General features: G+C 60.3%; 3 protein-coding genes, 2 long non-coding RNA genes and 1 pseudogene across 5 annotated transcripts; 3 read left to right on the plus strand and 3 right to left on the minus strand.

Moving 5' to 3' along the window:
* The first annotated feature begins 441 nt into the window (after positions 1-441).
* LOC116964536 (cationic amino acid transporter 2-like) lies at positions 442-6,832 on the plus strand. Its single transcript, XM_042790211.1, has 12 exons — positions 442-832; positions 1,543-1,915; positions 2,028-2,183; positions 2,449-2,617; positions 2,873-3,006; positions 3,327-3,549; positions 4,028-4,164; positions 4,545-4,647; positions 4,768-4,907; positions 5,280-5,446; positions 6,079-6,187; positions 6,443-6,832. The coding sequence occupies exons 1-12, from the start codon at positions 824-826 to the stop codon at positions 6,523-6,525; spliced, it is 1,803 nt and encodes a 600-aa protein (XP_042646145.1). The 5' UTR covers positions 442-823; the 3' UTR covers positions 6,526-6,832.
* Positions 6,833-7,440: 608 nt separating this feature from the next.
* LOC122153239 lies at positions 7,441-9,168 on the minus strand. Its single transcript, XR_006165099.1, has 3 exons — positions 9,131-9,168; positions 8,797-8,894; positions 7,441-8,650 (listed from the first exon to the last, which is right to left on the minus strand). It is a non-coding gene; the product is annotated as an uncharacterized LOC122153239 (long non-coding RNA).
* Positions 9,169-9,183: 15 nt separating this feature from the next.
* Positions 9,184-15,479, plus strand: LOC104359188 (annotated as a pseudogene).
* A 1,246-nt stretch (positions 15,480-16,725) lies between these two features.
* LOC122153236 (coiled-coil domain-containing protein 69-like) lies at positions 16,726-18,955 on the minus strand. The gene is made up of 3 exons (XM_042790214.1): positions 18,320-18,955; positions 17,985-18,082; positions 16,726-17,838 (listed from the first exon to the last, which is right to left on the minus strand). The coding sequence occupies exons 1-3, from the start codon at positions 18,449-18,451 to the stop codon at positions 17,670-17,672; spliced, it is 399 nt and encodes a 132-aa protein (XP_042646148.1). The 5' UTR covers positions 18,452-18,955; the 3' UTR covers positions 16,726-17,669.
* A 122-nt stretch (positions 18,956-19,077) lies between these two features.
* Positions 19,078-25,228, plus strand: LOC104355943 (cationic amino acid transporter 2). The gene is given in 14 exon segments (XM_042790207.1): positions 19,078-19,208; positions 19,922-20,059; positions 20,061-20,295; positions 20,408-20,430; positions 20,433-20,565; positions 20,832-21,000; positions 21,256-21,389; positions 21,723-21,945; positions 22,424-22,560; positions 22,941-23,043; positions 23,164-23,303; positions 23,676-23,842; positions 24,475-24,583; positions 24,839-25,228. Coding segments are annotated over 14 exon segments (1,803 nt in total). The 5' UTR covers positions 19,078-19,199; the 3' UTR covers positions 24,922-25,228.
* Positions 25,229-25,835: 607 nt separating this feature from the next.
* LOC122153238 lies at positions 25,836-27,933 on the minus strand. The gene is made up of 3 exons (XR_006165098.1): positions 27,526-27,933; positions 27,192-27,289; positions 25,836-27,045 (listed from the first exon to the last, which is right to left on the minus strand). It is a non-coding gene; the product is annotated as an uncharacterized LOC122153238 (long non-coding RNA).
* Between the last annotated feature and the right edge of the window lie 27 nt (positions 27,934-27,960).

Consider the following 27,960-nt stretch of genomic DNA (forward strand, 5'->3'; position numbering starts at 1 on the left):
AACCTGCTCCGCAGATTGAGATGAGGGTGCTGGTGTGAAGGAGCAGGGACACAGGGAAGGGCTTCCCCCTTCCATCTGCACAGGCAGCTTTGAAACGTTAACTAGGCTCCCTCAATAATGCCTCTGAGCCTATTGGCACTGCAGGCTTGTGTGTAGGATTTGGAAGGTGTTGTGGAAAAAAATATTTCTGCCTAGAGTTCCCCTTGTGCAGCCTGGAGTGGTGGTCAGTGGGGGTGTTACCAAAAATCATAAGCGATAAAACTCTCCAAACCAAAAGACAGTTTAGAAAGCTGACATTGGTTTATTGCAGCGCTGGGTGCACAGGGGATCACTCCTCCGAACATCATGCACATGAATTGACAAAAGCACACTCGTTATATACATAAAAATATATAAATATTCATCTAAATTCTGAGAAGTGCCCACCCATTTCCAGGGAAGCTAATGCGTATGAGACTACCTCCGTGCAAGCATACTGAATTGAGGAAGGGTCTCTGGTGGTCTCTGGTGGTCGTTTTGAAGTATAGACCTTCACTCAGTTCACAACTCCCGGTTTGGATTGCGATTTGGTACGCAGACTTGTTTATCTTGTCTGTGCAAGCAGGGCCTGTTATTCACAACTCGCACAGACCTTCTTATCTTGTGTTTACAAAGTTGACGCAAAGGGGGCGTGTTCCTTGTTTGCTGACTAAATGTCTTAAGTCTTTGGTATAAGGAGGAGAGCCAGGGTCTTCCCAGAAGGGATTGAAGGGGAGAATGTAAGTGGGGCTGCCTGGTGCTCGCCATCCCTGTCGGCTTGCAGCTGGAACAGTTTGCCCAAAAGATGGCCAGAGTAGTTTGTTTGCTGAAGAAGGGAAAATCATGAGGGTGAGATGCCCTGGGTGGGACCGGTGTTGTGGAGCGGCGGGGTGGGGAAGAGAGCCCCAGCTGGCCTGGCCTCGGGCAGTGGCTCTCTGGCCCCCAGGAGACACAGCAGTTGTCCTGGGGGTTGGGGCTCCCTGTGTCATTAGGGCTTACAGCACCCCATGCTGCGGGCCAGGGTGCTGGCACTGCTGCAGGGAGGTCCCTTGTCCCCTGCGGGCGCCACGCCGCAGCAGGGACCGAGTGGCCCTGTGATCCTCGGTGCTGCTGGGCTGGGATGTACCGGTGGGCAGGGTCTCCAGCTGGGTCAGTGGGGATTCCAGTCAGTGAGGATGCCGCTGGAGCAATAGGACTTTCTGAACTGGCAGGGGGCCAGGCAGGTGCTCTTGTCCCCTCTCACTGTAGCATGGATCAGACAGAGCCCAGCAAAGCCCAGTCATGCCTTGCTCCCCTTCTCGCTGGGAAGAGAGAGCAACGCCGCCACTTTAGCCCCATCTTGCTCCAAAATGCGCTGCTTTTTGAGCCGGGACAGAAAACGGACAGCACCCACGGGGTTCAGAAAGCAGTGTGTGGGCGGTGGGAGCTGAAAGGAAAACCTTCAGGCTGGGTTTGGGTCACATCCCCAGGGCAGTGACCACGGGGCAGCAGCATCCTCACGCCTGCTGCTTTCCTCTCCCGCAGATGCCGTGCTGGGGCAGCCTGCTCTCTGGCTTGAAGACTGTTTCACGCAAAAAGCGAGTCCCAGCCACCTTGGAGGGCTCCAGCTGTCGCCGCCACCTCTCCACTGGGGACCTTGTCGCCTTGGGATTGGGCAGCACGCTGGGGGCTGGCATCTACATCATGACAGGGCAAGTGGCTAAGAGCATCTCTGGCCCAAGCATCGTCCTTTCTTTCCTGATTGCAGCCTTGGTGTCTGCTCTGGCCGGGCTGTGCTACGCCGAATTCGGGACCCGCGTGCCCCTGGCCAGGTCCGCCTATCTCTACAGCTACGTGACAATGGGCGAGCTGTGGGCCTTCATCTCTGGGTGGAATCTGGTGCTGTCCTATGCCATCGGTATAAGCCCTTTTGATCCCTTCACCTTCTCTTTGCATTGTTGGCTTTGCTGGGTGTCATTCCCAGACCCTATGGGGCCACCATCATTGCCCCAGCTGCCACCTCTCCCCAGGTACCAGCAGTGTTGCAAAGGTCTGGAGCGCTAACTTTGACCATCTCCTCAACGGGCAGATCTGGAGGATTTTCGGTGCTGAAACATCTACGAGTTTTGTGGGGCTCACAGAATACCTGAATGTCTTTGCTGCTGTCCTGGTGATCCTGCTGACAGGTAGGATGCCTCCCCCCCGTGCCACCCTTCATCATGTGGGATGAGCTCCTCAGCCCAGCTTGGGCTTTTCTGGATGGTGCTGATCCCTCTGAGGCTTTGACATGTACCTGAGCAAAGAGTGGGGAATACAGGGGGAATCTGGAGAAATCTGCAGATCTTCCTAACTGTACCCACTGTCCCCACGTTTCCACCCTCCCCAGTAATGTCTACCCTGGGGCTGGTGTCATCCAGGGAGCTCGGCCAGTTGTGCTGTTTTTATCCGCAGGGATTCTTTGCTTTGGAGTGAAAGAGTCCGCCACAGTCAACAAAGTCCTAACAGCTGTCAACTTGCTTGTCCTGCTCTTCGTCACAGTGAGTGGCTTCATCAAAGGTGACTTGAGCAACTGGCAGCTCAGGGAGGATGAACTGCCACAGGCAGCTGCCCACGAGACTGGGTATGAGGGGCTCTGCTCTCCCTGAGCTGTCTTCAGAGGGGGATGGGGATGGCCGGGTCATCCCCCGAATGCTTTATCCCAGTCAATCCCGCTTTCTCCCATTTCTCCCTGCCCCTTTGGCAGAAGTCCTAAGCCCTGCTGGGTTGATGCCGGAGGGGTGAGGAGGTTGCATGGAGCGTTCAGCCTGGCCCCATCCTGGGACCCCACTGCACTGACCCCTCTGCACTGCCTGAGTCTTCTTCCTCCTCCTCCCAGGAACCAGTCCGTGGCCGACGTGACCAGTGCCTTTGGGGTGGGAGGCTTCATGCCCTATGGTTTCACTGGGACCTTGGCTGGCGCCTCTATCTGTTTCTATGCATTTATTGGATTTAGCAACATCACTACCACAGGTAAGTGAGGTGGGGAGAGATGCCGGTGGGACCTTCCCCTGCAGGCTGTGGGGCCGTGGAAGCGATTCTCCGTTCCGCCCTGGGAGCTGGTGTAGGGCTGGGATGGGAATGGGCACATTCCAGGCTCTGTGCTGCAGCCGCTTTCTCCTGCCCTCTGTGCTCAGAGCAGGAACGGTAAGAGTCCCTGTGGCAATCCTGGGACAATCCTGGAGCCCAGGAGCTGCAGTGGTCCTTGCTAGAAGGCCTCTGTGACCCCTCCCATGGGGGTATATGGAATATTGAATGAACATCCATTTTTACAACTGAGTTTTCCTCCCCAGGGGCAGACGTGAGGGACCCACAGAGATCTTTCCCCCTCAGCATCATCCTCTCCCTCCTCATCTGCTTCCTCATGTACTTTGGGGTGTCTGCTGCCCTCACCCTGATGATGCCCTACTACCTTGTGGAGGCCATGAGCCCACTTCCACTGGCTTTTGAATACGTTGGCTGGATCAATGCACAGTGTGCTGTGGCTGCGGGGTCACTGTGCACCCTGACAAGCAGGTGAGGGGAGTCCTCCAATGGCAGCTCTGTGGCCCCGAGCAAGGTTGCACTGGAGCTATAACACATCCCCAACCCCTTCCTTCTGACTGCTCTGCTCAGCCAAAATCCCTCAGCCCATTCTCAAACCCCGTTGCTCTCCTCCTGGCCCCTCACGATCAAGGAGATCATCCCCTTGGCATGCAACTTATAGCCCAAAATTGGCAGAAGTGGTTGGGTATTTGGTGGCACCGTGACCACAGGAGCAGACTGGGGTGTCTCGGTGTGCACAGGGCTCCCAGTGACCTGTGGACGTCACTTCCCCAATACTGTCCCTCATCATATGTTGAGGGAGGTGATGGTCTTTTCAGCATGGTCTTGAGAAGGTCATGGACCATAGAGATGAACAGGAGCTCCCTTGGCAGCCAAGGAGGAGCAAAAGGCAGCAAGGCATCTCCTGGATTCCTGCCCTCTTCTCCCCCATCTCATCCCCTCTCCGCAGCCTCCTGGGTTCCTTGTTCCGCATACCATGGATCCTGTATTCAATGGCTCAAGACGGACTTTTCTTCAAACCTCTGGCCAAAGTTAATAGCCGTCAGTGCCCAGTGGTGGCAACGTTGGTGTCTGGAGGAATTGCAGGTGGGTGAGCAATTGGGCTACCCCTTAACCTGGAGCAGGGCTTGGTGGATGCCCTCCTTCAGCAGGAGAACACAGACCCCCTAGCTTGCCAGGAGCTGTTTGAGCAATATTTCTCCAGCCAGAGGGAGGTCTCCTTGCTGTGGGTGAAGACCGTTTGGCCTTGGTGATGTCCCAGGCACCAGTTCATCCTCTCCGAGCTGCCAGGCAGGAGGTGGTGGGATGCTTTGCACTAGTGACCAAAGCATCACCGATCACTGAGGTGCTTGAGTCATGTTGCAGCGGGTGTTGGGGGACCCGGGGTGGGGAGCAGAGCTGAGATGGGCCCAGCAGCAGCGCTGCCAGCTCTGCCTGGAGGCTGAAAGGGCTTCTCATCCCCACAGCTCTCCTGGCCCTTCTCTTTGACTTGAAAGTCCTGATTGACATTATGTGCATTGCCACGCTGATGACCTACTCGCTGGTGGCTGTCTGCGTGCTGCTGCTCAGGTGAGACTGCTGGGGACAGGGCTCACCCTACGTCTGACGTTGGCCATGCCTGGGGCAAGGCACTGGCCTTGGTGCGCTGCAGGTGCACCTTGACCTTGACATCCAATATCTTCTCCTCAGATATCGGCCCCCCAGCACTCAGGACACTGGTGCAGGGCAGGACCAGGATGTGCAGATCTGGTGGCACCGTGTTGTGTGGCCGCCTGTGCATCCCACCTCAGAGTCCTTCGCTGTGGTGGCCTGGGCTGTGGCAGCCGTAGGTACGCCTGGGAGCGATGGGTGGGCTTTACGGGGAGCTGGTGTGGGGGGACCCGTGGGGACATTGCTGCTGTAGCGTGGGCTGGCAGGTTCCTGCTCCCTGAAAACCACCCGGCAGCGGGATGCAGGCAGGGCAGCCTGGCTCCCTCCTGCCCTCTCCCGACTGCCCCAACGGGACCTCGGGACACTTCCCGCTCCCCCCACGTCCCAGACTGCAGAGAAAAGCTCGACCCACCATGAAGAGCCACCCAGGCCGGTGCCCTGGTTGTCCTTTGTCCCTCCCAGCATGGCAGCCTGGGCGCTGCACCCGGGGAGAGGGACGGGCTCAGCGTGGGGAAGTGCTGCCCTGACACGCTGCCGTGGTCCCTCCGCAGCCGCCCTGGCCGTCGCCGTGAGCTGTGTGAGCATCGCTGGGCTGCCCTGCCTCCAGGCTGGGGGTGCTTGGTGCGTCGCTGCTCTGGCTCTGCCTCTCCTGGGGATCGTGGTGGCAGCTCTGCTCATCTGGAGGCAACCTCAGAGCCAGGAGAGAGCATCCTTCATGGTGAGCACAGAGGCCAGCCCTCGGGGACCGTCCTCAGGGGGAAGGACCTGGGGGATGGAGGGCAGGCAAGTGCTGCAGCCCCATGGGGAAAGGGTTACGTTACACAGGGGGAGTGTTCCCTCTGCTTCAGGTCAGGCAGAGCTTTGCTGCATCCATGTCGAGCTGTCGGAGGCATCACCGGGCAGCTCACGCGGTTTTCTGTAGGGACTGTGAGGGCTGCCTGCTTCTTCCCCCTGTGTCTCACAGGCCAAAGGGGCACCTCCTGCAGCCCCAGCGGAGCCCAGTGCCTGCTGCACAAACCAGAGCTGCTCTTTGGTAAAGAGAAACCCAGTCCTGACCCCCTGGGTTGGTTTTGCTAGTGGTTTACTTCCTCCCCCTTAAATCCTGCAGCACCTCCTGCCCCAGTGCAGGAACGGTCAACCAAACCATCCTCCACGAGCATCCCTCCCCAGCACAGACTGCAGCGCCAGCTCAGGTCTCCGAGCCAGGCAGCCAAGCTGGGCTTCTCCTCACCTGTCAGCAACTAGCCAAAGCAGCAAAGAGCCAAATTTGGCTGTGAAACCTGGGTCCGTGGGCCAGCCAGTGCCTGCGGGTGAAGGCACGACCCTGTTTCCTGTGCTTGGTCCCTTCAGGTTCCCTGCCTGCCCTTCCTGCCGCTCCTCAGCATCACCATCAACTGTGTCCTGATGGCCTGGCTCCGTGCGGGCGCCTGGATGTGGTACCTGATCTGGATGGCCATCGGTAAGCCTGGCCACCCTCCAGGTGCCAGAGCTGGCAGCAGCCTCTTTGCGTGAAGCAGAGCTGGTTTGAGAGCCCGGGGCATTACTGCTGGCTGCAGAGGGGTGGTGGGCGGGTGGAAGTGATGCTGAACTTTAACGTTAAAGGGTGGCGGGAGCACCCTGTCCTCTGATGTGTGGCCCAAAGGAGTGGGAGCTTTGCGGCTGGGAGGGGAGGGAAGAGACAGGGTCCCCCATACCCTATTCTGCCCGTTCCCAGGTTTCCTGATTTACTTTGGCTACGGGATCCGGCACAGCACCGAGAACCACCAGCCAGAAGGGGCAGAACACCAGGAGCTGTGAACAAGCACGGCCGAGGTGCCCCCAGGGCACTGAGGGACTGTGCGGTGCCCGTCTGCTCCAGGGCAATAAAGGAGAGAGGCTGGTCCCCGAGTGCCCGGCTCCCTCCAGCCTGTGCCTGCGGGGCAAAGAGGCCCCCGGGGCTGAAGGTCCCATCCCACGGAGGGGCACAGCCCTCACACAAGTCTGGGAGCTGTTCTCTCTGGAGTCTGGGGAACCTCCCTGAGCAACGTGAATCCTCGTGGCAAGCCCCCGCTGAAAGACTGTTGTTTGGAGAGGATAAAGCAGACAAATGGTTTTGCCGCTGTTACTGGGTTGTGGGTTGTTTGTATTTTATTTTTTTTTCCTTTGAAACCACTTTCTGCCACCCCTCAACTTCCTCCTGTATCCTTGCCCACCCTGTCCCTCAGCCGCCGCTCATGGCTACAGCATCTGGTGCATCCCCCCACATCCCTGAGGTGGCTTTGCAAAGCGGGTGGCTGCCCCACCACCCATCCCTGCAGCCATGGGGATGCACGGAGCAGTGAGTGCCCTGGGAGGACACCGGTCTGACCCAACAGGCACCCCCATTTCCCACTCAGGGCACCCCATGGAGGCCATCAGCTGAGACCCGGACCCCGATTCCCTGTTGCCTTCCTGGCTGCCGTGTTTAGATGATATTTCCCCGATAAGGAAGGCTGTTGCTTCTCACAGACTTGTAGTTGTTACAGCCAGTGGCACATCGGCCTGGTGCACACACATGCACACACACACCCCGCCCCGGATAAACACCCCCAAGGAGGGGACAGGCCAGTGACAGCCTCCAGTGCAGTGACCGTCCCACCACACCCGTGCGCCCAGTGGAAAGTGCCTGTGTGCATCCAGCCCCGACCCGCAGCCGTGCTGGCAGCATCTTCCCCGCCGGGGCTGCTGCTGGCTTGGAGCAGGGAGGGCTGTGACCTGCTGGCAGCTGCCCCTGAAGCCTTCTCCCCCTCGGGAGGATGCTCTGCTCCCCCCGTGTGCCCCTCGGGGTGTGCAGCCTCTGCCCGGCTGTGGGGGAGAAGAGGGGGCTGGTGGTGCTGCTGATGGGCAGCGGCTACAAGGAGTGCTTGGCATCTGGGTGGCAGCGGGGGGGGGGGCACGCCTGGGCTGCCGGAACGATCCCCGGGAGCCGCTTGCTGAAGATGGGGAGAGGAGGGCACGGGTGGGAGCCCTGCCTGAGCCCCCCTCCCCAGGGAGTGAGGCAGCTCCCGGGCAGGGGAAGGCCTGCTTACCCTGGAAATGGCAGGAGTGGGTGTCATCGCCTTGGGGCAGCCTGAGCAGGAGGCCAAGGCCCAAAATGGCACAGGCGGACATGGTCTACAGCAAGGGCAGCGCCGGAGGTGGCAGGTACACCCCGCTGCAGCCGTCCCTCCTGCCCGTCGCTGCCACCCCGTCAAAGTCTCTGTGGCTCAGCCCTGGGCTTGGCCGCCCGCTTCCCAGGGATGCTCCCCCGGGGAATGAGGTGTCTTAACAGCACTATGTCCCCGGCACCCTCCTCATCCTCCCGATGCTCGTCCCCAGCCCGGTGAGCGCCTCATCTTCCTCGCCTGACCCCCCCGGGCAGCACTGCTGCTGGTTATGCTCAGAGCCAAGCGCTGGGGCGGATCCAGCCCAATGCACATCTGTGTGTCCTGGCTGACCCCTTTCACCCCCAGAAAGCCCCCCCCGCAGGGGAAGGGGTGCAGGGCTGGCACGGGGAGTAGGGGGAGGGTGGCCGGGGTCTCCGTGCAGCCCCGCGAGGGCTGGGCAAAGGCAGGCGCGAGCGTCCAGCGAAATGCTCCATCGCCCCGATGGGACGGGGCCACCCCGAGGGCTCGGTCAGCCCCGGGGTCCTGCCCCGGCAGCGGGGGGCCCTTGTGAGAGCAGCCCCGGGCTCACGCTCCCGGAGGAAAGCCCCGCCAGCCCCCCCGGCAGCGCTCGGTGCCGGTCGGCGGGGTGCTACGTGGCGATGGGGGGCACCTCGCCGGCAGCGGTGGGGAAGGGGGAGCCGTCCCCCCCGTTGAGCAGGCGGTACAGCAGCTCCTCCTTCTCGCGGCGAGCCTGCTCCCGCAGCTGCGCCTCCTTCTCCAGGTCCCCGCGGGCGGCCAGGAGCTCCTCCGACAGCTGCCTGCGGGCAAACGGCTCCGCTGAGGGAGCCGCGGCCCCCTCCGCTCCCCGCACAGCACCCGCTGGCACCGCAGGATGAGGCGCGTCCCGCTCCCCCCGTGGGAGGTGCCACCGGGGAGCCGGTGGGCGCGTGGGACCGGCGCTTACCTCGCCACCACCAAGTGGTTCTGGCTGCGAACTTGCAAGTCCTCGTTCTCCTGCTGCAGAATCTTCACCTTCTCCTCCAGCAGAAGGTTCCTCTCCGCCTGGAAGCGGGGAACGAGGGTGAGGAGGGAGCTGGAAAGGACCGCTGAACCCCCCCGCCCCCGCCACCCCATGCTGGAGGGAATGCTGGCTTGGTGGGAGCGTTGTGACAACGCATCCACATCTCCCCCCCACTCCAAGAGAGCTCTGCGTCAGCTGCAATTTCTGGACAGGGTTCAGGTGGGGAGAAGAGATGGAAAGAGGAACGCCCGCTTGTCACCCCCTCCTTTCAACTCACCACGGTCTCCAGGTTCAGCAGCTTCTTGTCCAGGCCGTTTCCTCCAAAACCTGCTCCGCAGATTGAGATGAGGGTGCTGGTGTGAAGGAGCAGGGACACAGGGAAGGGCTTCCCCCTTCCATCTGCACAGGCAGCTTTGAAACGTTAACTAGGCTCCCTCAATAATGCCTGTGAGCCTATTGGCACTGCAGGCTTGCGTGTAGGATTTGGAAGGTGTTGTGGAAAAAAATATTTCTGCCTAGAGTTCCCCTTGTGCAGCCTGGAGTGGTGGTCAGTGGGGGTGTTACCAAAAATCATAAGCGATAAAACTCTCCAAACCAAAAGACAGTTTAGAAAGCTGACATTGGTTTATTGCAGCGCTGGGTGCACAGGGGATTTCTCCTCCGAACATCATGCACATGAAGTGACAAAAGCACACTCGTTCTATACATAAAAATATATAAATATTCATCTAAATTCTGAGAAGTGCCCACCCATTTCCAGGGAATCTAATGCGTATGAGACTACCTCCGTGCAAGCATACTGAATTGAGGAAGGGTCTCTGGTGGTCTCTGGTGGTCGTTTTGAAGTATAGACCTTCACTCAGTTCACAACTCCCGGTTTGGATTGCGATTTGGTACGCAGACTTGTTTATCTTGTCTGTGCAAGCAGGGCCTGTTATTCACAACTCGCACAGACCTTCTTATCTTGTGTTTACAAAGTTGACGCAAAGGGGGCGTGTTCCTTGTTTGCTGACTAAATGTCTTAAGTCTTTGGTATAAGGAGGAGAGCCAGGGTCTTCCCAGAAGGGATTGAAGGGGAGAATGTAAGTGGGGCTGCCTGGTGCTCGCCATCCCTGTCGGCTTGCAGCTGGAACAGTTTGCCCAAAAGATGGCCAGAGTAAGTAGTTTGTTTGCTGAAGAAGGGAAAATCATGAGGGTGAGATGCCCTGGGTGGGACCGGTGTTGTGGAGCGGCGGGGTGGGAAGAGAGCCCCAGCTGGCCTGGCCTCGGGCAGTGGCTCTCTGGCCCCCAGGAGACACAGCAGTTGTCCTGGGGGTTGGGGCTCCCTGTGTCATTAGGGCTTACAGCACCCCATGCTGCGGGCCAGGGTGCTGGCACTGCTGCAGGGAGGTCCCTTGTCCCCTGCGGGCGCCACGCCGCAGCAGGGACCGAGTGGCCCTGTGATCCTCGGTGCTGCTGGGCTGGGATGTACCGGTGGGCAGGGTCTCCAGCTGGGTCAGTGGGGATTCCAGTCAGTGAGGATGCCGCTGGAGCAATAGGACTTTCTGAACTGGCAGGGGGCCAGGCAGGTGCTCTTGTCCCCTCTCACTGTAGCATGGATCAGACAGAGCCCAGCAAAGCCCAGTCATGCCTTGCTCCCCTTCTCGCTGGGAAGAGAGAGCAACGCCGCCACTTTAGCCCCATCTTGCTCCAAAATGCGCTGCTTTTTGAGCCGGGACAGAAAACGGACAGCACCCACGGGGTTCAGAAAGCAGTGTGTGGGCGGTGGGAGCTGAAAGGAAAACCTTCAGGCTGGGTTTGGGTCACATCCCCAGGGCAGTGACCACGGGGCAGCAGCATCCTCACGCCTGCTGCTTTCCTCTCCCGCAGATGCCGTGCTGGGGCAGCCTGCTCTCTGGCTTGAAGACTGTTTCACGCAAAAAGCGAGTCCCAGCCACCTTGGAGGGCTCCAGCCGTCGCCGCCACCTCTCCACTGTGGACCTTGTCGCCTTGGGATTGGGCAGCACGCTGGGGTCTGGCATCTACATCATGACAGGGCAAGTGGCTAAGAGCATCTCCGGCCCAAGCATCGTCCTTTCTTTCCTGATTGCAGCCTTGGTGTCTGCTCTTGGCCGGGCTGTGCTACGCCGAATTCGGGACCCGCGTGGCCCTGGCCAGGTCCGCCTATCTCTACAGCTACGTGACAATGGGCGAGCTGTGGGCCTTCATCTCTGGGTGGAATCTGGTGCTGTCCTATGCCATCGGTATAAGCCCTTTTGATCCCTTCACCTTCTCTTTGCATTGTTGGATTTGCTGGGTGTCATTCCCAGACCCTATGGGGCCACCATCATTGCCCCAGCTGCCACCTCTCCCCAGGTACCAGCAGCATTGCCCTGGCCTGGAGCTCTAACTTTGACCAGCTCCTCAACGGGCAGATCTGGAGGATTTTCGGTGCTGAAACATCTACGAGTTTTGTGGGGCTCACAGAATACCAGAATGTCTTTGCTGCTGTCCTGGTGATCCTGCTGACAGGTAGGATGCCTCCCCCCCGTGCCACCCTCCATCATGTGGGATGAGCTCCTCAGCCCAGCTTGGGCTTTTCTGGATGGTGCTGATCCCTCTGAGGCTTTGACATTTCCCTGAGCAAAGAATGGGGAATACAGGGGGAATCTGGGGAAATCTGCAGATCTTCCTAACTGTACCCACTGTCCCCACGTTTCCACCCTCCCCAGTAATGTCTACCCTGGGGCTGGTGTCATCCAGGGAGCTCGGCCAGTTGTGCTGTTTTTATCCGCAGGGATTCTTTGCTTGGGAGTGAAAGAGTCCGCCACAGTCAACAAAGTCTTAACAGCTGTCAACTTGCTTGTCCTGCTCTTCGTCATAGTGAGTGGCTTCATCAAAGGTGACTTGAGCAACTGGCAGCTCAGGGAGGATGAACTGCCACAGACAGCTGCCCACGAGACTGGGTATGAGGGGCTCTGCTCTCCCTGAGCTGTCTTCAGAGGGGGATGGGGATGGCCGGGTCATCCCCCGAATGCTTTATCCCAGTCAATCCCGCTTTCTCCCATTTCTCCCTGCCCCTTTGGCAGAAGTCCTAAGCCCTGCTGGGTTGATGCTGGAGGGGTGAGGAGGTTGCATGGAGCGTTCAGCCTGGCCCATCCTGGGACCCCACTGCACTGACCCCTCTGCACTGCCTGAGTCTTCTTCCTCCTCCTCCCAGGAACCAGTCCGTGGCCGACGTGACCAGTGCCTTTGGGGTGGGAGGCTTCATGCCCTATGGTTTCACTGGGACCTTGGCTGGCGCCTCTATCTGTTTCTATGCATTTATTGGATTTAGCAAAATCATTACCACAGGTAAGTGAGGTGGGGAGAGATGCCGGTGGGACCTTCCCCTGCAGGCTGTGGGGCTGTGGAAGCGATTCTCCGTTCCGCCCTGGGAGCTGGTGTAGGGCTGGGATGGGAATGGGCACATTCCAGGCTCTGTGCTGCAGCCGCTTTCTCCTGCCCTCTGTGCTCAGAGCAGGAACGGTAAGAGTCCCTGTGGCAATCCTGGGACAATCCTGGAGCAGACAGTCCCTACCCCCATAGCCCTGGAGCCCAGGAGCTGCAGTGGTCCTTGCTAGAAGGCCTCTGTGACCCCTCCCATGGGGGGATATGGAATATTAAATGAACATCCATTTTTACAACTGAGTTTTCCTCCCCAGGGGCAGACGTGAGGGACCCGCAGAGATCCTTCCCCCTCAGCATCATCCTCTCCCTCCTCATCTGCTTCCTCATGTACTTTGGGGTGTCTGCTGCCCTCACCCTGATGATGCCCTACTACCTTGTGGAGGCCATGAGCCCACTTCCACTGGCTTTTGAATACGTTGGCTGGAACAATGCAGACTATGCTGTGGCTGCGGGGTCACTGTGCGCACTGACAAGCAGGTGAGGGGAGTCCTCCAATGGCAGCTCTGTGGCCCTGAGCAAGGTTGCACTGGAGCTATAACACATCCCCAACCTCTTCCTTCTGACTGCTCTGCTCAGCCAAAATCCCTCAGCCCATTCTCAAACCCCATTGCTCTGCTCCTGGCCCCTCACGATCAAGGAGATCATCCCCTTGGCATGCAACTTATAGCCCAAAATTGGCAGAAGTGGTTGGGTATTTGGTGGCACCGTGACCACAGGAGCAGACTGGGGTGTCTCGGTGTGCACAGGGCTCCCAGTGACCTGTGGACGTCACTTCCCCAATACTGTCCCTCATCATATGTTGAGGGAGGTGATGGTCTTTTCAGCATGGTCTTGAGAAGGTCATGGACCATAGAGATGAACAGGAGCTCCCTTGGCAGCCAAGGAGGAGCAAAAGGCAGCAAGGCATCTCCTGGATTCCTGCCCTCTTCTCCCCCATCTCATCCCCTCTCTGCAGCCTCCTGGCTTCCTTGTTCCGCATACCATGGATCCTGTATTCAATGGCTCAAGACGGACTTTTCTTCAAACCTCTGGCCAAAGTTAATAGCCGTCAGTGCCCAGTGGTGGCAACGTTGGTGTCTGGAGGAATGGCAGGTGGGTGAGCAATTGGGCTACCCCTTAACCTGGAGCAGGGCTTGGTGGATGCCCTCCTTCAGCAGGAGAACACAGACCCCCTAGCTTGCCAGGAGCTGTTTGAGCAATATTTCTCCAGCCAGAGGGAGGTCTCCTTGCTGTGGGTGAAGACCGTTTGGCCTTGGTGATGTCCCAGGCACCAGTTCATCCTCTCTGAGCTGCCAGGCAGGAGGTGGTGGGATGCTTTGCACTAGTGACCAAAGCATCACCGATCACTGAGGTGCTTGAGTCATGTTGCAGCGGGTGTTGGGGGACCCGGGGTGGGGAGCAGAGCTGAGATGGGCCCAGCAGCAGCGCTGCCAGCTCTGCCTGGAGGCTGAAAGGGCTTCTCATCCCCACAGCTCTCCTGGCCCTTCTCTTTGACTTGAAAGTCATGGATTGACATCATGTGCATTGCCACGCTGATGACCTACTCGCTGGTGGCTGTCTGCGTGCTGCTGCTCAGGTGAGACTGCTGGGGACAGGGCTCACCCTAAGTCTGACGTTGGCCATGCCTGGGGCAAGGCACTGGCCTTGGTGCGCTGCAGGTGCACCTTGACCTTGACATCCAATATCTTCTCCTCAGGTATCGGCCCCCCAGCACTCAGGACACTGGTGCAGGGCAGGACCAGGATGTGCAGATCTGGTGGCACCGTGTTGTGCTGGCCGCCTGTGCATCCCACCTCAGAGTCCTTCGCTGTGGTGGCCTGGGCTGTGGCAGCCGTAGGTACGCCCGGGAGCGATGGGTGGGCTTTACGGGGAGCTGGTGTGGGGGGACCCGTGGGGACATTGCTGCTGTAGCGTGGGCTGGCAGGTTCCTGCTCCCTGAAAACCACCCGGCAGCGGGATGCAGGCAGGGCAGCCTGGCTCCCTCCTGCCCTCTCCCAACTGCCCCAACGGGACCTCGGGACACTTCCCGCTCCCCCCACGTCCCAGACTGCAGAGAAAAGCTCGACCCACCATGAAGAGCCACCCAGGCCGGTGCCCTGGTTGTCCTTTGTCCCTCCCAGCATGGCAGCCTGGGCGCTGCACCCGGGGAGAGGGACGGGCTCAGCGTGGGGAAGCGCTGCCCTGACACGCTGCCGTGGTCCCTCCGCAGCCGCCCTGGCCGTCGCCGTGAGCTGTGTGAGCATCGCTGGGCTGCCCTGCCTCCAGGCCGGGGGTGCTTGGTGCGTCGCTGCTCTGGCTCTGCCTCTCCTGGGGATCGTGGTGGCAGCTCTGCTCATCTGGAGGCAACCTCAGAGCCAGGAGAGAGCATCCTTCATGGTGAGCACAGAGGCCAGCCCTCGGGGACCGTCCTCAGGGGGAAGGACCTGGGGGATGGAGGGCAGGCAAGTGCTGCAGCCCCATGGGGAAAGGGTTACGTTACACAGGGGGAGTGTTCCCTCTGCTTCAGGTCAGGCAGAGCTTTGCTGCATCCATGTTGAGCTGTCGGAGGCATCACCGGGCAGCTCACGGGGTTTTCTGTAGGGACTGTGAGGGCTGCCTGCTTCTTCCCCCTGTGTCTCGCAGCCCCAGTGGAGCCCAGTGCCTGCTGCACAAACCAGAGCTGCTCTTTGGTAAAGAGAAACCCAGTCCTGACCCCCTGGGTTGGTTTTGCTAGTGGTTTACTTCCTCCCCCTTAAATCCTGCAGCACCTCCTGCCCCAGTGCAGGAACGTTCAACCAAACCATCCTCCATGAGCATCCCTCCCCAGCACAGACTGCAGTCCCAGCTCAGGTCTCCGAGCCAGGCAGCAAGGCTGGGCTTCTCCTCACCTGTCAGCAACTAGCCAAAGCAGCAAAGAGCCAAATTTGGCTGTGAAACCTGGGTCCGTGGGCCAGCCAGTGCCTGCGGGTGAAGGCACGACCCTGTTTCCTGTGCTTGGTCCCTTCAGGTTCCCTGCCTGCCCTTCCTGCCGCTCCTCAGCATCACCATCAACTTTGTCCTGATGGCCTGGCTCCTCGCGGGCACCTGGATGTGGTACCTGATCTGGATGGCCATCGGTAAGCCTGGCCACCCTCCAGGTGCCAGAGCTGGCAGCAGCCTCTTTGCGTGAAGCAGAGCTGGTTTGAGAGCCCGGGGCATTACTGCTGGCTGCAGAGGGGTGGTGGGTGGGTGGAAGTGATGCTGAACTTTAACGTTAAAGGGTGGCGGGAGCACCCTGTCCTCTGATGTGTGGCCCAAAGGAGTGGGAGCTTTGCGGCTGGGAGGGGAGGGAAGAGACAGGGTCCCCCATACCCTATTCTGCCCGTTCCCAGGTTTCCGGATTTACTTTGGCTACGGGATCCGGCACAGCACCGAGAACCACCAGCCAGAAGGGGCAGAACACCAGGAGCTGTGAACAAGCACGGCCGAGGTGCCCCCAGGGCACTGAGGGACTGTGCGGTGCCCGTCTGCTCCAGGGCAATAAAGGAGAGAGGCTGGTCCCCGAGTGCCCGGCTCCCTCCAGCCTGTGCCTGCGGGGCAAAGAGGCCCCCGGGGCTGAAGGTCCCATCCCACGGAGGGGCACAGCCCTCACACAAGTCTGGGAGCTGTTCTCTCTGGAGTCTGGGGAACCTCCCTGAGCAACGTGAATCCTCGTGGCAAGCCCCCGCTGAAAGACTGTTGTTTGGAGAGGATAAAGCAGACAAATGGTTTTGCCGCTGTTACTGGGTTGTGGGTTGTTTGTATTTTATTTTTTTTTCCTTTGAAACCACTTTCTGCCACCCCTCAACTTCCTCCTGTATCCTTGCCCACCCTGTCCCTCAGCCGCCGCTCATGGCTACAGCATCTGGTGCATCCCCCCACATCCCTGAGGTGGCTTTGCAAAGCGGGTGGCTGCCCCACCACCCATCCCTGCAGCCATGGGGATGCACGGAGCAGTGAGTGCCCTGGGAGGACACCGGTCTGACCCAACAGGCACCCCCATTTCCCACTCAGGGCACCCCATGGAGGCCATCAGCTGAGACCCGGACCCCGATTCCCTGTTGCCTTCCTGGCTGCCGTGTTTAGACGATATTTCCCCGATAAGGAAGGCTGTTGCTTCTCACAGACTTGTAGTTGTTACAGCCAGTGGCACATCGGCCTGGTGCACACACATGCACACACACACCCCGCCCCGGATAAACACCCCCAAGGAGGGGACAGGCCAGTGACAGCCTCCAGTGCAGTGACCGTCCCACCACACCCGTGCGCCCAGTGGAAAGTGCCTGTGTGCATCCAGCCCCGACCCGCAGCCGTGCTGGCAGCATCTTCCCCGCCGGGGCTGTGCTGGCTTGGAGCAGGGAGGGCTGTGACCTGCTGGCAGCTGCCCCTGAAGCCTTCTCCCCCTCGGGAGGATGCTCTGCTCCCCCCGTGTGCCCCTCGGGTGTGCAGCCTCTGCCCGGCTGTGGGGGAGAAGAGGGGGCTGGTGGTGCTGCTGATGGGCAGCGGCTACAAGGAGTGCTTGGCATCTGGGTGGCAGCGGGGGGGGGGGCACGCCTGGGCTGCCGGAACGATCCCCGGGAGCCGCTTGCTGAAGATGGGGAGAGGAGGGCACGGGTGGGAGCCCTGCCTGACCCCCCCTCCCCAGGGAGTGAGGCAGCTCCCGGGCAGGGGAAGGCCTGCTTACCCTGGAAATGGCAGGAGTGGGTGTCATCGCCTTGGGGCAGCCTGAGCAGGAGGCCAAGGCCCAAAATGGCACAGGCGGACATGGACTACAGCAAGGGCAGCGCCGGAGGTGGCAGGTACACCCCGCTGCAGCCGTCCCTCCTGCCCGTCGCTGCCACCCCGTCAAAGTCTCTGTGGCTCAGCCCTGGGCTTGGCCGCCCGCTTCCCAGGGATGCTCCCCCGGGGAATGAGGTGTCTTAACAGCACTATGTCCCCGGCACCCTCCTCATCCTCCCGATGCTCGTCCCCAGCCCGGTGAGCGCCTCATCTTCCTCGCCTGACCCCCCCGGGCAGCACTGCTGCTGGTTATGCTCAGAGCCAAGCGCTGGGGCGGATCCAGCCCAATGCACATCTGTGTGTCCTGGCTGACCCCTTTCACCCCCAGAAAGCCCCCCCCGCAGGGGAAGGGGTGCAGGGCTGGCACGGGGAGTAGGGGGAGGGTGGCCGGGGTCTCCGTGCAGCCCCGCGAGGGCTGGGCAAAGGCAGGCGCGAGCGTCCAGCGAAATGCTCCATCGCCCCGATGGGACGGGGCCACCCCGAGGGCTCGGTCAGCCCCGGGGTCCTGCCCCGGCAGCGGGGGGCCCTTGTGAGAGCAGCCCCGGGCTCACGCTCCCGGAGGAAAGCCCCGCCAGCCCCCCCGGCAGCGCTCGGTGCCGGTCGGCGGGGTGCTACGTGGCGATGGGGGGCACCTCGCCGGCAGCGGTGGGGAAGGGGGAGCCGTCCCCCCCGTTGAGCAGGCGGTACAGCAGCTCCTCCTTCTCGCGGCGAGCCTGCTCCCGCAGCTGCGCCTCCTTCTCCAGGTCCCCGCGGGCGGCCAGGAGCTCCTCCGACAGCTGCCTGCGGGCAAACGGCTCCGCTGAGGGAGCCGCGGCCCCCTCCGCTCCCCGCACAGCACCCGCTGGCACCGCAGGATGAGGCGCGTCCCGCTCCCCCCGTGGGAGGTGCCACCGGGGAGCCGGTGGGCGCGTGGGACCGGCGCTTACCTCGCCACCACCAAGTGGTTCTGGCTGCGAACTTGCAAGTCCTCGTTCTCCTGCTGCAGAATCTTCACCTTCTCCTCCAGCAGAAGGTTCCTCTCCGCCTGGAAGCGGGGAACGAGGGTGAGGAGGGAGCTGGAAAGGACCGCTGAACCCCCCCCGCCCCCGCCACCCCATGCTGGAGGGAATGCTGGCTTGGTGGGAGCGTTGTGACAACGCATCCACATCTCCCCCCCACTCCAAGAGAGCTCTGCGTCAGCTGCAATTTCTGGACAGGGTTCAGGTGGGGAGAAGAGATGGAAAGAGGAACGCCCGCTTGTCACCCCCTCCTTTCAACTCACCACGGTCTCCAGGTTCAGCAGCTTCTTGTCCAGGCCGTGGATGTGCCGTTCCTCCAAAACCTGCTCCGCAGATTGAGATGAGGGTGCTGGTGTGAAGGAGCAGGGACACAGGGAAGGGCTTCCCCCTTCCATCTGCACAGGCAGCTTTGAAACGTTAACTAGGCTCCCTCAATAATGCCTCTGAGCCTATTGGCACTGCAGGCTTGCGTGTAGGATTTGGAAGGTGTTGTGGAAAAAAATATTTCTGCCTAGAGTTCCCCTTGTGCAGCCTGGAGTGGTGGTCAGTGGGGGTGTTACCAAAAATCATAAGCGATAAAACTCTCCAAACCAAAAGACAGTTTAGAAAGCTGACATTGGTTTATTGCAGCGCTGGGTGCACAGGGGATTTCTCCTCCGAACATCATGCACATGAAGTGACAAAAGCACACTCGTTCTATACATAAAAATATATAAATATTCATCTAAATTCTGAGAAGTGCCCACCCATTTCCAGGGAATCTAATGCGTATGAGACTACCTCCGTGCAAGCATACTGAATTGAGGAAGGGTCTCTGGTGGTCTCTGGTGGTCGTTTTGAAGTATAGACCTTCACTCAGTTCACAACTCCCGGTTTGGATTGCGATTTGGTACGCAGACGTGTTTATCTTGTCTGTGCAAGCAGGGCCTGTTATTCACAACTCGCACAGACCTTCTTATCTTGTGTTTACAAAGTTGACGCAAAGGGGGCGTGTTCCTTGTTTGCTGACTAAATGTCTTAAGTCTTTGGTATAAGGAGGAGAGCCAGGGTCTTCCCAGAAGGGATTGAAGGGGAGAATGTAAGTGGGGCTGCCTGGTGCTCGCCATCCCTGTCGGCTTGCAGCTGGAACAGTTTGCCCAAAAGATGGCCAGAGTAAGTAGTTTGTTTGCTGAAGAAGGGAAAATCATGAGGGTGAGATGCCCTGGGTGCGACCGGTGTTGTGGAGCGGCGGGGTGGGAAGAGAGCCCCAGCTGGCCTGGCCTCGGGCAGTGGCTCTCTGGCCCCCAGGAGACACAGCAGTTGTCCTGGGGGTTGGGGCTCCCTGTGTCATTAGGGCTTACAGCACCCCATGCTGCGGGCCAGGGTGCTGGCACTGCTGCAGGGAGGTCCCTTGTCCCCTGCGGGCGCCACGCCGCAGCAGGGACCGAGTGGCCCTGTGATCCTCGGTGCTGCTGGGCTGGGATGTACCGGTGGGCAGGGTCTCCAGCTGGGTCAGTGGGGATTCCAGTCAGTGAGGATGCCGCTGGAGCAATAGGACTTTCTGAACTGGCAGGGGGCCAGGCAGGTGCTCTTGTCCCCTCTCACTGTAGCATGGATCAGACAGAGCCCAGCAAAGCCCAGTCATGCCTTGCTCCCCTTCTCGCTGGGAAGAGAGAGCAACGCCGCCACTTTAGCCCCATCTTGCTCCAAAATGCGCTGCTTTTTGAGCCGGGACAGAAAACGGACAGCACCCACGGGGTTCAGAAAGCAGTGTGTGGGCGGTGGGAGCTGAAAGGAAAACCTTCAGGCTGGGTTTGGGTCACATCCCCAGGGCAGTGACCACGGGGCAGCAGCATCCTCACGCCTGCTGCTTTCCTCTCCCGCAGATGCCGTGCTGGGGCAGCCTGCTCTCTGGCTTGAAGACTGTTTCACGCAAAAAGCGAGTCCCAGCCACCTTGGAGGGCTCCAGCTGTCGCCGCCACCTCTCCACTGGGGACCTTGTCGCCTTGGGATTGGGCAGCACTGCTGGGGGCTGGCATCTACATCATGACAGGGCAAGTGGCTAAGAGCATCTCTGGCCCAAGCATCGTCCTTTCTTTCCTGATTGCAGCCTTGGTGTCTGCTCTGGCCGGGCTGTGCTACGCCGAATTCGGGACCCGCGTGCCCCTGGCCAGGTCCGCCTATCTCTACAGCTACGTGACAATGGGCGAGCTGTGGGCCTTCATCTCTGGGTGGAATCTGGTGCTGTCCTATGCCATCGGTATAAGCCCTTTTGATCCCTTCACCTTCTCTTTGCATTGTTGGCTTTGCTGGGTGTCATTCCCAGACCCTATGGGGCCACCATCATTGCCCCAGCTGCCACCTCTCCCCAGGTACCAGCAGCATTGCAATGGTCCTGGAGCCTCTAACTTTGACCATCTCCTCAACGGGCAGATCTGGAGGATTTTCGGTGCTGAAACATCTACGAGTTTTGTGGGGCTCACAGAATACCTGAATGTCTTTGCTGCTGTCCTGGTGATCCTGCTGACAGGTAGGATGCCTCCCCCCCGTGCCACCCTTCATCATGTGGGATGAACTCCTCAGCCCAGCTTGGGCTTTTCTGGATGGTGCCTGATCCCTCTCAGGCTTTGACATTTACCTGAGCAAAGAATGGGGAATACAGGGGGAATCTGGAGAAATCTGCAGATCTTCCTAACTGTACCCACTGTCCCCACGTTTCCACCCTCCCCAGTAATGTCTACCCTGGGGATGGTGTCATCCAGGGAGCTCGGCCAGTTGTGCTGTTTTTATCCGCAGGGATTCTTTGCTTTGGAGTGAAGGAGTCCACCACAGTCAACAAAGTCCTAACAGCTGTCAACTTGCTTGTCCTGCTCTTCGTCATAGTGAGTGGCTTCATCAAAGGTGACTTGAGCAACTGGCAGCTCAGGGAGGATGAACTGCCACAGGCAGCTGCCCACGAGACTGGGTATGAGGGGCTCTGCTCTCCCTGAGCTGTCTTCAGAGGGGGATGGGGATGGCCGGGTCATCCCCCGAATGCTTTATCCCAGTCAATCCCGCTTTCTCCCATTTCTCCCTGCCCCTTTGGCAGAAGTCCTAAGCCCTGCTGGGTTGATGCCGGAGGGGTGAGGAGGTTGCATGGAGCGTTCAGCCTGGCCCCATCCTGGGACCCCACTGCACTGACCCCTCTGCACTGCCTGAGTCTTCTTCCTCCTCCTCCCAGGAACCAGTCCGTGGCCGACGTGACCAGTGCCTTTGGGGTGGGAGGCTTCATGCCCTATGGTTTCACTGGGACCTTGGCTGGCGCCTCTATCTGTTTCTATGCATTTATTGGATTTAGCAACATCATTACCACAGGTAAGTGAGGTGGGGAGAGATGCCGGTGGGACCTTCCCCTGCAGGACTGTGGGGCCATGGAAGCGATTCTCCATTCCGCCCTGGGAGCTGGTGTAGGGCTGGGATGGGAATGGGCACATTCCAGGCTCTGTGCTGCAGCCGCTTGCTCCTGCCCTCTGTGCTCAGAGCAGGAACGGTAAGAGTCCCTGTGGCAATCCTGGGAGTCCCTACCCCCATAGCCCTGGAGCCCAGGAGCTGCAGTGGTCCTTGCTAGAAGGCCTCTGTGACCCCTCTCATGGGGGGATATGGAATATTAATGAACATCCATTTTTACACCTGAGTTTTCCTCCCCAGGGGCAGATGTGAGGGACCCGCAGAGATCCTTCCCCCTCAGCATCATCCTCTCCCTCCTCATCTGCTTCCTCATGTACTTTGGGGTGTCTGCTGCCCTCACCCTGATGATGCCCTACTACCTTGTGGAGACCATGAGCCCACTTCCACTGGCTTTTGAATACGTTGGCTGGATCAATGCACAGTGTGCTGTGGCTGCGGGGTCACTGTGCGCCCTGACAAGCAGGTGAGGGGAGTCCTCCAATGGCAGCTCTGTGGCCCCGAGCAAGGTTGCACTGGAGCTATAACACATCCCCAACCCCTTCCTTCTGACTGCTCTGCTCAGCCAAAATCCCTCAGCCCATTCTCAAACCCCATTGCTCTCCTCCTGGCCCCTCACAATCAAGGAGATCATCCCCTTGGCATGCAACTTACAGCCCAAAATTGGCAGAAGTGGTTGGGTATTTGGTGACACCGTGACCACAGGAGCAGACTGGGGTGTCTCGGTGTGCACAGGGCTCCCAGTGACCTGTGGACGTCACTTCCCCAATACTGTCCCTCATCATATGTTGAGGGAGGTGATGGTCTTTTCAGCATGGTCTTGAGAAGGTCATGGACCATAGAGATGAACAGGAGCTCCCTTGGCAGCCAAGGAGGAGCAAAAGGCAGCAAGGCATCTCCTGGATTCCTACCCTCTTCTCCCCCATCTCATCCCCTCTCCGCAGCCTCCTGGGTTCCTTGTTCCGCATACCATGGATCCTGTATTCAATGGCTCAAGACGGACTTTTCTTCAAACCTCTGGCCAAAGTTAATAGCCGTCAGTGCCCAGTGGTGGCAACGTTGGTGTCTGGAGGAATTGCAGGTGGGTGAGCAATTGGGCTACCCCTTAACCTGGAGCAGGGCTTGGTGGATGCCCTCCTTCAGCAGGAGAACACAGACCCCCTAGCTTGCCAGGAGCTGTTTGAGCAATATTTCTCCAGCCAGAGGGAGGTCTCCTTGCTGTGGGTGAAGACCGTTTGGCCTTGGTGATGTCCCAGGCACCAGTTCATCCTCTCCGAGCTGCCAGGCAGGAGGTGGTGGGATGCTTTGCACTAGTGACCAAAGCATCACCGATCACTGAGGTGCTTGAGTCATGTTGCAGCGGGTGTTGGGGGACCCGGGGTGGGGAGCAGAGCTGAGATGGGCCCAGCAGCAGCGCTGCCAGCTCTGCCTGGAGGCTGAAAGGGCTTCTCATCCCCACAGCTCTCCTGGCCCTTCTCTTTGACTTGAAAGTCCTGATTGACATTATGTGCATTGCCACGCTGATGACCTACTCGCTGGTGGCTGTCTGCGTGCTGCTGCTCAGGTGAGACTGCTGGGGACAGGGCTCACCCTACGTCTGACGTTGGCCATGCCTGGGGCAAGGCACTGGCCTTGGTGCGCTGCAGGTGCACCTTGACCTTGACATCCAATATCTTCTCCTCAGATATCGGCCCCCCAGCACTCAGGACACTGGTGCAGGGCAGGACCAGGATGTGCAGATCTGGTGGCACCGTGTTGTGTGGCCGCCTGTGCATCCCACCTCAGAGTCCTTCGCTGTGGTGGCCTGGGCTGTGGCAGCCGTAGGTACGCCCGGGAGCGATGGGTGGGCTTTACGGGGAGCTGGTGTGGGGGGACCCGTGGGGACATTGCTGCTGTAGCGTGGGCTGGCAGGTTCCTGCTCCCTGAAAACCACCCAGCAGCGGGATGCAGGCAGGGCAGCCTGGCTCCCTCCTGCCCTCTCCCGACTGCCCCAACGGGACCTCGGGACACTTCCCGCTCCCCCCACGTCCCAGACTGCAGAGAAAAGCTCGACCCACCATGAAGAGCCACCCAGGCCGGTGCCCTGGTTGTCCTTTGTCCCTCCCAGCATGGCAGCCTGGGCGCTGCACCCGGGGAGAGGGACGGGCTCAGCGTGGGGAAGTGCTGCCCTGACACGCTGCCGTGGTCCCTCCGCAGCCGCCCTGGCCGTCGCCGTGAGCTGTGTGAGCATCGCTGGGCTGCCCTGCCTCCAGGCTGGGGGTGCTTGGTGCGTCGCTGCTCTGGCTCTGCCTCTCCTGGGGATCGTGGTGGCAGCTCTGCTCATCTGGAGGCAACCTCAGAGCCAGGAGAGAGCATCCTTCATGGTGAGCACAGAGGCCAGCCCTCGGGGACCGTCCTCAGGGGGAAGGACCTGGGGGATGGAGGGCAGGCAAGTGCTGCAGCCCCATGGGGAAAGGGTTACGTTACACAGGGGGAGTGTTCCCTCTGCTTCAGGTCAGGCAGAGCTTTGCTGCATCCATGTCGAGCTGTCGGAGGCATCACCGGGCAGCTCACGCGGTTTTCTGTAGGGACTGTGAGGGCTGCCTGCTTCTTCCCCCTGTGTCTCACAGGCCAAAGGGGCACCTCCTGCAGCCCCAGCGGAGCCCAGTGCCTGCTGCACAAACCAGAGCTGCTCTTTGGTAAAGAGAAACCCAGTCCTGACCCCCTGGGTTGGTTTTGCTAGTGGTTTACTTCCTCCCCCTTAAATCCTGCAGCACCTCCTGCCCCAGTGCAGGAACGGTCAACCAAACCATCCTCCACGAGCATCCCTCCCCAGCACAGACTGCAGCGCCAGCTCAGGTCTCCGAGCCAGGCAGCCAAGCTGGGCTTCTCCTCACCTGTCAGCAACTAGCCAAAGCAGCAAAGAGCCAAATTTGGCTGTGAAACCTGGGTCCGTGGGCCAGCCAGTGCCTGCGGGTGAAGGCACGACCCTGTTTCCTGTGCTTGGTCCCTTCAGGTTCCCTGCCTGCCCTTCCTGCCGCTCCTCAGCATCACCATCAACTGTGTCCTGATGGCCTGGCTCCGTGCGGGCGCCTGGATGTGGTACCTGATCTGGATGGCCATCGGTAAGCCTGGCCACCCTCCAGGTGCCAGAGCTGGCAGCAGCCTCTTTGCGTGAAGCAGAGCTGGTTTGAGAGCCCGGGGCATTACTGCTGGCTGCAGAGGGGTGGTGGGCGGGTGGAAGTGATGCTGAACTTTAACGTTAAAGGGTGGCGGGAGCACCCTGTCCTCTGATGTGTGGCCCAAAGGAGTGGGAGCTTTGCGGCTGGGAGGGGAGGGAAGAGACAGGGTCCCCCATACCCTATTCTGCCCGTTCCCAGGTTTCCTGATTTACTTTGGCTACGGGATCCGGCACAGCACCGAGAACCACCAGCCAGAAGGGGCAGAACACCAGGAGCTGTGAACAAGCACGGCCGAGGTGCCCCCAGGGCACTGAGGGACTGTGCGGTGCCCGTCTGCTCCAGGGCAATAAAGGAGAGAGGCTGGTCCCCGAGTGCCCGGCTCCCTCCAGCCTGTGCCTGCGGGGCAAAGAGGCCCCCGGGGCTGAAGGTCCCATCCCACGGAGGGGCACAGCCCTCACACAAGTCTGGGAGCTGTTCTCTCTGGAGTCTGGGGAACCTCCCTGAGCAACGTGAATCCTCGTGGCAAGCCCCCGCTGAAAGACTGTTGTTTGGAGAGGATAAAGCAGACAAATGGTTTTGCCGCTGTTACTGGGTTGTGGGTTGTTTGTATTTTATTTTTTTTTCCTTTGAAACCACTTTCTGCCACCCCTCAACTTCCTCCTGTATCCTTGCCCACCCTGTCCCTCAGCCGCCGCTCATGGCTACAGCATCTGGTGCATCCCCCCACATCCCTGAGGTGGCTTTGCAAAGCGGGTGGCTGCCCCACCACCCATCCCTGCAGCCATGGGGATGCACGGAGCAGTGAGTGCCCTGGGAGGACACCGGTCTGACCCAACAGGCACCCCCATTTCCCACTCAGGGCACCCCATGGAGGCCATCAGCTGAGACCCGGACCCCGATTCCCTGTTGCCTTCCTGGCTGCCGTGTTTAGATGATATTTCCCCGATAAGGAAGGCTGTTGCTTCTCACAGACTTGTAGTTGTTACAGCCAGTGGCACATCGGCCTGGTGCACACACATGCACACACACACCCCGCCCCGGATAAACACCCCCAAGGAGGGGACAGGCCAGTGACAGCCTCCAGTGCAGTGACCGTCCCACCACACCCGTGCGCCCAGTGGAAAGTGCCTGTGTGCATCCAGCCCCGACCCGCAGCCGTGCTGGCAGCATCTTCCCCGCCGGGGCTGTGCTGGCTTGGAGCAGGGAGGGCTGTGACCTGCTGGCAGCTGCCCCTGAAGCCTTCTCCCCCTCGGGAGGATGCTCTGCTCCCCCCGTGTGCCCCTCGGGGTGTGCAGCCTCTGCCCGGCTGTGGGGGAGAAGAGGGGGCTGGTGGTGCTGCTGATGGGCAGCGGCTACAAGGAGTGCTTGGCATCTGGGTGGCAGCGGGGGGGGGGGCACGCCTGGGCTGCCGGAACGATCCCCGGGAGCCGCTTGCTGAAGATGGGGAGAGGAGGGCACGGGTGGGAGCCCTGCCTGAGCCCCCCTCCCCAGGGAGTGAGGCAGCTCCCGGGCAGGGGAAGGCCTGCTTACCCTGGAAATGGCAGGAGTGGGTGTCATCGCCTTGGGGCAGCCTGAGCAGGAGGCCAAGGCCCAAAATGGCACAGGCGGACATGGTCTACAGCAAGGGCAGCGCCGGAGGTGGCAGGTACACCCCGCTGCAGCCGTCCCTCCTGCCCGTCGCTGCCACCCCGTCAAAGTCTCTGTGGCTCAGCCCTGGGCTTGGCCGCCCGCTTCCCAGGGATGCTCCCCCGGGGAATGAGGTGTCTTAACAGCACTATGTCCCCGGCACCCTCCTCATCCTCCCGATGCTCGTCCCCAGCCCGGTGAGCGCCTCATCTTCCTCGCCTGACCCCCCCGGGCAGCACTGCTGCTGGTTATGCTCAGAGCCAAGCGCTGGGGCGGATCCAGCCCAATGCACATCTGTGTGTCCTGGCTGACCCCTTTCACCCCCAGAAAGCCCCCCCCGCAGGGGAAGGGGTGCAGGGCTGGCACGGGGAGTAGGGGGAGGGTGGCCGGGGTCTCCGTGCAGCCCCGCGAGGGCTGGGCAAAGGCAGGCGCGAGCGTCCAGCGAAATGCTCCATCGCCCCGATGGGACGGGGCCACCCCGAGGGCTCGGTCAGCCCCGGGGTCCTGCCCCGGCAGCGGGGGGCCCTTGTGAGAGCAGCCCCGGGCTCACGCTCCCGGAGGAAAGCCCCGCCAGCCCCCCCGGCAGCGCTCGGTGCCGGTCGGCGGGGTGCTACGTGGCGATGGGGGGCACCTCGCCGGCAGCGGTGGGGAAGGGGGAGCCGTCCCCCCCGTTGAGCAGGCGGTACAGCAGCTCCTCCTTCTCGCGGCGAGCCTGCTCCCGCAGCTGCGCCTCCTTCTCCAGGTCCCCGCGGGCGGCCAGGAGCTCCTCCGACAGCTGCCTGCGGGCAAACGGCTCCGCTGAGGGAGCCGCGGCCCCCTCCGCTCCCCGCACAGCACCCGCTGGCACCGCAGGATGAGGCGCGTCCCGCTCCCCCCGTGGGAGGTGCCACCGGGGAGCCGGTGGGCGCGTGGGACCGGCGCTTACCTCGCCACCACCAAGTGGTTCTGGCTGCGAACTTGCAAGTCCTCGTTCTCCTGCTGCAGAATCTTCACCTTCTCCTCCAGCAGAAGGTTCCTCTCCGCCTGGAAGCGGGGAACGAGGGTGAGGAGGGAGCTGGAAAGGACCGCTGAACCCCCCCGCCCCCGCCACCCCATGCTGGAGGGAATGCTGGCTTGGTGGGAGCGTTGTGACAACGCATCCACATCTCCCCCCCACTCCAAGAGAGCTCTGCGTCAGCTGCAATTTCTGGACAGGGTTCAGGTGGGGAGAAGAGATGGAAAGAGGAACGCCCGCTTGTCACCCCCTCCTTTCAACTCACCACGGTCTCCAGGTTCAGCAGCTTCTTGCCCAGGCCGTGGATGTGCTCGTTTCCTCCAAAACCTGCTCCGCAGATTGAGATGAGGGTGCTGGTGTGAAGGAGCAGGGACACAGGGAAGGGCTTCCCCCTTCCATCTGCACAGGCAGCTTTGAAACGTTAACTAGGCTCCCTCAATAATGCCTCTGAGCCTATTGGCACTGCAGGCTTGCGTGTAGGATTTGGAAGGTGTTGTGGAAAAAAATATTTCTGCCTAGAGTTCCCCTTGTGCAGCCTGGAGTGGTGGTCAGTGGGGGTGTTACCAAAAATCATAAGCGATAAAACTCTCCAAACCAAATGATAGTTTAGAAAGCTGACATTGGTTTATTGCAGCGCTGGGTGCACAGGGGATTTCTCCGAACATCATGCACATGAAGTGACAAAAGCACACTCGTTATA

The sequence above is a fragment of the Tyto alba genome, unplaced genomic scaffold (assembly GCF_018691265.1).
Source record: "Tyto alba isolate M040663 unplaced genomic scaffold, T.alba_DEE_v4.0 Super-Scaffold_17, whole genome shotgun sequence".
Taxonomy (NCBI): domain Eukaryota; kingdom Metazoa; phylum Chordata; class Aves; order Strigiformes; family Tytonidae; genus Tyto; species Tyto alba.